Source organism: Cebidichthys violaceus, unplaced genomic scaffold (genome assembly GCF_023349555.1).
Source record: "Cebidichthys violaceus isolate CVI_PGR_0920_01 unplaced genomic scaffold, fCebVio1.0.p SCAF_10, whole genome shotgun sequence".
NCBI classification, from domain to species: Eukaryota; Metazoa; Chordata; class Actinopteri; order Perciformes; family Stichaeidae; genus Cebidichthys; species Cebidichthys violaceus.
The window spans coordinates 9,741,670-9,748,095 of NW_027176263.1; the positions used below are offsets into that span (position 1 = coordinate 9,741,670).

Here is a 6,426-nt window from a genome sequence, read left to right on the forward strand (position 1 = left end):
GCTTTGAATTACAAGATTCAAGCACAAACCGTAGTTCATGGACTCAAGTGGAATGACGTTTATCAGTGTAGAATAGAAACAGCTGTGACTGCTCCTGATTTCAAATGTGTCACTTCTGTTCAGGACCATAAGAAATGGAGTATTTATGACTTTACTTGAATGTTTTATTTCACCTTATTGAATAAATCATACTTTTAAAGTGTAAAACGCCTTTTGTTTTCATATTTAACCCTGGTTAACAGTTTCCCACTGCAACAAAAAAAAAAAAAGAGCGAGACAATAAGCAGTCGAATAAGCCAACATAACATGAGCAGACATGTTTTTATTAAGAAGGAGCTGAGAGAGAGATGACCCAGATTCTTAAAGTGAAATGGGAATAAATTCAGTGGAACATCTACGATTGGAAGTACGTATACTTGATGTACAACACGTATACTGTCAGCCACCAGTTTCTCTGAGGCACAGATTATTTAACAGATTTAAAGAGCTGCTGGACTTCCTACGTATTGTTGCAGCTCACATCCCAGAGGCTTTGGCAGTTGTACTGATAATACAATTGCACAGTTGCTTGGTCATTTGTAGCATTGCACATTGATACACTTAAAATCGGGCTCTATTCAACAAAGTAGATCTCTTACAGATTATTTGGTTTTTCCAAATGTATCAAGTCACCACTGAACAGGCCGTGTCCTTAGATTGACATGATGAAAAGGCCATGAGAAGGCTTACTGAATTCAAACTTGGCAACAAATGATACCCTTTTATTGTCATTCAGGGAAACTCATTCTACCATGGACAATGCATTAACTATCAGATTCCTTACACCCATTTTACTACTCAAACAATAGCTGGACTTCAAGGCAAGTTTCACTGAAATAGAAACACAGTTTAAAAAGGTAAACTCGAGGAGTTTTCCTTTCAGGTGTAGCAGCACTGTGCTCTTTGCGCTTCACTAATAGCCCACAGACGATTTCTTCTCAGTCGTCATGCAGCCCGAGAGCCAGCACCATCGGGAGCCCGACCCCGAGGACCAGGGTGAGGCTCTCCAGGAGCCCCAGGTGCTGCTGATGGCGGCCCTCGGCTCCGGTGTGTCGCTGGAGGTCAGAGGGGGGTTGTCCCGTCTTGATCTCGGGGAGAACATGCACCGTGGCCACATAGAGGAAAGTCCCAGCCGAGAAGAGCATTCCCACACCTGTTGCACTGAGCTGGTTCTGAGATGAACTGCCAGACTGTGGACACAAAACCATCCAATCAAACAATGCAGAAGCACCAACTGTAACTCTGTAATAAGAGACAACGCAGCTGATGTGTTCTTTCTTACTGCATGTAATAAGAAGTATGTTGTGATGGCAAGTATAGGTGCTGCTGCCGAAAAGGCCAGTAAATGCCCCTGAATGTACTTCTTTTCGAGGCCTGTGTGCATCAGAAAGGAGACCAAACCAAAAGCTGCAGGCGCCTACAAGAGATAAGACAGATATCAGGTCTTATTGTCATTTCTGTTACATGTTGTCTGGTGATATTTTATATATATATATATATATACATCACTGCAATGTTCTGTTCTGTCAGTGAGGCTCACCTTGTGTAGGATCACAGCTAAAAACACTATAACCTGCACTGTCACTTGACCCGTGGCCACAGCTGCACCCACAGCAAATCCGTCGGCTACACACAAACAAAACAAAACAAAAAAATCTCATTAATCTCAACAATCTGGACAAACATCACATCAAACTGATGGATGAGTCTGGTTTGATATATACCGTCTTAGCGCACAATCTGAGCTGAGCTGAAGCCTCCAGGCTGTGCTACAGAAAAAGTAGGCCACTTATAACATTGAAGACTCAAACAGTGAAGGAATCACATGCTGAGTCACATGAGGAAACAAACAACTCCAGCGCTTTGTGGGCCGGAATTCCTTAGAAAGATCTTGTGTACTTTGGACAAACCCACGTCAATAGAAACCGTACAGTCAGGGCGTCGTTAGGCCTATTTTAGGGGGCTGAAGCAGTTTAGCTCAAAGTAATGATGCACGGAGTGAAATTGTAAGTACAGGTAGTTACAGAATGTGTCTATCTGTAGTTGTTAACGATTGTTACCTGCTTAAATTTAGGTTTACTTGAGGCAAATGAAAGGGAATATTGTAGTGGGCTATGTTAACACTAAGCTAGCTAGCTAGCTAACTTAGCTATTTTGTTACAAACTGTCTCCAGTGAGCAAGAGTGAACGAGCGAATTCAAAATACATGAAATAACTATCGACATCTCTCTATTCTTTGCATTAATATAGCTCTCTAGTATTTCAAAACAATAATATCAGTCCCTATATAATGTTGTTTATAATCAGTTAATGGTATATTTGAAACTGAACTAGTCCAAATGAGCATAAAATATCACTGGTATGTAAAAACTACACAGACCACAAAATAGATGTAAATGTTTATCAAAATCTTATTCCCTTCTGCTCATAATAAAACAAGTAAACAACTCAAAAGTTGACACTGTCAGGTCCATTCTCCAACCATTGTGTGCGGTCCCTTTAACAATTAGGATTTGGGAGTGACGCTGATATGAAAGCTAGTTTATCCGTCTTTCCTTTACAAGCAGGAAAAATATTTCTCTCTCTTTATTTGAGAAAAGTTCATATTTGTGTTGTCAAATTTCACTATGACCCTGAAATTCTGTCTCTTGTGTTATCATATACTGAATGCAAGCAAAACTACAGAGCAAAATCACACTCTTTCTGATTGAACCAATCTATGAACTGTCTGAAACAATGGATAGCCGAGGCACCAAAAAAAATTGCAGCGCACTGCGCGCGCAAACATGACCCTCCCCTTAGGGCTAAACCCCCCTTTCTTTGAATCCTAGAAACGCCCCTGCGTACAGTAAACACTCTATCAGTACCTGCAGCATGAATAACCAGTCCCAAAGTGGCTGTGATGCCGACAGTGTTAGGCAAACAAGTCGTTCGGTCTGAAACGAGACATTGCACATGTTGTGGAGATACCGTAAATACAAAAGATATGTTGTTGACACGCAGCAAAATGAAAATGCCAACTTGCCACGCATGGAGAGGTAACTTGCGATCTGATCCACTACAAACATGAAGGTGAACCCGAAAGTTAGAGCCACCCCAATGAGGAACCGAGGTGGAGAGCCTTTCTCTGTGGAGGTTACATTTCTGTTTTTCTCACTGGCATTCAGACCGGACGGCACATCAGAGGAGGAGGAGGATGCTGCAGAGAGAAGATGAAGGGAGGGGGGGAGCTTTTGATCAAATCAACATAAAAGACAACAAGGCCGAGCAACATGTGGACCGCTAAAAGCCCACTTTCATCCTTGTGTGCTTCATTGCTCATCTCAATGGGTTAGAAACAAGAGGCGGAGGGTGAGGATGATGGTGGATTATGTGTGATCAGTTGGCAAGACAACCAAGGGAAACAAAGGGGTTGGAAGGACTGCATCCAAATAAATCCAGGATGGTAAGGTTGTGTTTCATGTTCCCCAGCTCACCTCTCCATGACTCTTCCAGTAAGCCCACTCCCTCAGGGATGGTTATGGCCAGTGCCGTCCCGCACAAGAGTCCTGCCCCGAGGATGGAGACAAACAGCAGGCTTTTCTGTGGATTGACACTTGATTTCAGCTGATCAGTGGGATTGTTCCCCGCTGGGTTTCATTTGACAGACACAGCAGCTGGAGCGATTTCACAGATGTCAAAAAGCAATGTTGTTATTTATAATTATCCCCGGGTGTAAAAAAACAAAAGTAAAACAAAAGAAAGATAATAAAATAAACACTTACCTCAGAAAGTCTGCACAACAGTGGGATGAATCCGAGTGCAAAACAACCCACAAACATCGCAACCGATATTAAAGTGATAGTCAGCCCTCCGTCCATGACGGCGGTTTCTTCTTCTCACAAGTGGTGACTTAGTTTGACAGTCAGTGCTACATTTTGGCATCAGACTGTGCTGGAAGCTGGTCGTCTGCTTTCATGGGGTCGCCGGAATTCCGCTTGTTGAAACACAACGGACGTGAAGTGTCATTCTGCCTTTCCACGTCGCACCTCCGTCTCCCTTCGCAGCACAGCAGCATTTCCTTCTGAAGCACCACCCAGTGTCGGACACGGAGAACTGCACCTCCCGCCCACATCAACCTCTGGTCGTCCAATCATCTACCTCGATTCTTTTAAAACAAACAAAATATGACCTTAAGCACAGAAAGGTTTCTGTTTTTGGATTAGATGTATCACGCATGCAATGCTTTGAGTGTTTCCCAACCGCGGGGTCGGAGGTCGCAAAGTAAATCTGAGGGGTCAGGACAAGATTAACATGACAAGAACTAGACAAAATGAGTTTTGCCTTTACTTTTCTAGTGAATTATTAGATATTTAAGTCTTCGGGCCTCTAAAGCTAAAATTCAGAAAACATATATATATATTTTAAGGCATATCAACCAAACAATAATTCATACCACATGTCATTTCTAAGTACGTTTTGGGTATCAATTGTGTTCACACTGGAAAAGTGGCCAATAACACCAGACAGCATGCATACTGTTTTGCATGCTTTTGAGTGTGCTGTTTTGAGTGTGCTGTTTATAAAACACTTTTGACCCACAATACAATAAACAAACATATGGAAGCCCATTTCCGCCACTGTGAGGAAAAAAATAAAGATCCTGTAAGTCATTATACTGAGATATTGTCTAAACATTTCGACTTACTATCTCATAATTTCGATTTACTATCTCAAAATGTTGACTTACTAACTGATGCTAACTATTTAGCCTAGCTGTTCAGCATCGAGTTTGTAACAGTTTTTATTAAAACATGGCAAATTCTTATAAACTCAGCTACCGGCTGAGACGGCAGCCGCTCCTCTCTATCAGTATTTTGATTTCAGCGATATTTGTTATTGTATTGACATTTTAGATTTGTGTCTGGTAAGAAATTACTACATTTATATAGACTGTCTGAGGTAAACATGCTGTTTGTTTAGTTATGTTTTAAATATTCTTCAGTTCTCATCCTGTACTGAATTTAATAGTTTTAAATGTACATATTTTTTTACATGGTGATTCCTTAGTTATGAAAAAGAGATGTTTACAAGAGTCTCTTGCTCGACATCAATGTGTCCACTCTGTGTTTTCTGACCCTCCATTGGCTTTGTATGTTAGTGAAATGCTGTTCTTAAATATGGTCTAGCGTATATGTACAGATAGTTGATGGAATGTGACATGAAGTCTATATTTTGATTAGTACTGATACTGTTGAAGTTAGAATTGTTTAAGATTAGAGAATAGTCACTTAAGGTAAGATGTGACACTTTTCATCTATGCTTGTTTCAAATCACCATGCTGCTACAGCTAAGCTATACATGGCTGACAGGGGTGAGGATGGATGTAACACTCTTTTAATCTAATTAACCCTAAATTGACAACTACACACACACACACACACACTTTTTTTACTCACTACATAGCTGAAATATTGCTATTTGTAGTAAACAAATAAGGGTACTTTGTGTTAAAATTTGAAAGCTCTAATAGAAGAATTCGGCATATTACAGGTGCTTGGACAAAAAGTGTTACAATCGTCCCCGGTCTCCCCTACATCTGTGTTGATACTGTATCAATAGGTTTTTAGGATACTGTACCTGTATGGTATTTTGGAAGAAAAACTGCATCAGTGATTTGTCAATGAAGCTGTCAACAAAATAGCCATCTGCTTTCAGCTGGTCGAAATGGTCCATCCAAAACTGGACGCATTCACTTCTCAAGGTGCACCACCAACGTTCCGTGATCTAACCTGATTTTTTGCAGACATCCATTGTTTTCTGTCACAGCATCTCTGAAGTAACCTGCGATAATACAAGGGTCATTGTTGGTTTTGTATGCCTCTAGCCAAATCATTTTTCTCAAGAAGCCATCTATGCAACCACTGATACATATTCCATAAGGCTTTAATTTGTCGTACCCATAGTTTGGCCCACGGCTGACATACATATGGCGTCTTAAACGGTTGCGGGCCCGCAGATCTACCCCATTCCCATCCATCAGTCGCATCAATTGACACACCGTTTCTCTGTCTGTAATTATCCCGGCCATCCAACATTTCTGGTGCATCAACCTGTAGCCGTGCTGTTTGCTAGACGTTTGTAGCTGTTGGTGAATGAAGGATGCTACCTCAGCTTCATCTGTCTTATTTCGTCTATGCCAAAGTTGGTTGTTTCGTAGCTTTCTCTCTAGGGTTCGGAGGCTTAGTTTGATATCATGTGATTCCTCCAAAACAACAAAAATTTCACAATTTGTGAATCCACGTCTACAGTAGTCTTTAATTATGGTATCCATTTTGATCTACTAAGCTTTGTCTCATCCACTTGCTTCTGTTGATTTGGCGCATGTGAGGAAACAACACATGGGCC

General features: G+C 41.2%; 1 protein-coding gene across 2 annotated transcripts; it reads right to left on the bottom strand.

Annotated features, from left to right (window-relative positions):
- Positions 1-302: 302 nt before the first annotated feature.
- LOC137883012 (zinc transporter ZIP9) lies at positions 303-4,088 on the bottom strand. 2 transcript variants are annotated; one of them, XM_068724912.1, is made up of 7 exons: positions 3,804-4,088; positions 3,516-3,621; positions 3,065-3,238; positions 2,907-2,975; positions 1,580-1,665; positions 1,322-1,456; positions 303-1,229 (listed from the first exon to the last, which is right to left on the bottom strand). In XM_068724912.1, exons 1-7 carry the CDS (start codon positions 3,897-3,899, stop codon positions 978-980), a joined length of 918 nt encoding a protein of 305 aa, XP_068581013.1. In that variant the 5' UTR covers positions 3,900-4,088; the 3' UTR covers positions 303-977. The 2 variants fall into 2 exon arrangements, with proteins under 2 accessions (XP_068581013.1, XP_068581014.1); XM_068724913.1 differs by lacking the exon at positions 2,907-2,975.
- Positions 4,089-6,426: the final 2,338 nt, after the last annotated feature.

Excerpts from the sequence above, each read along its gene's own strand:
- LOC137883012 (XM_068724912.1), bottom strand. The coding sequence starts at position 3,899 with ATGGACGGAGGGCTGACTATCACTTTAATATCGGTTGCGATGTTTGTG. Across the intron at positions 2,976-3,064 it reads AAGTTACCTCTCCATGCGTG|ACCGAACGACTTGTTTGCCT; the intron begins GCAAGTTGGCAT and ends GTCTCGTTTCAG. Across the intron at positions 1,457-1,579 it reads TAGCTGTGATCCTACACAAG|GCGCCTGCAGCTTTTGGTTT; the intron begins GTGAGCCTCACT and ends TATCTCTTGTAG.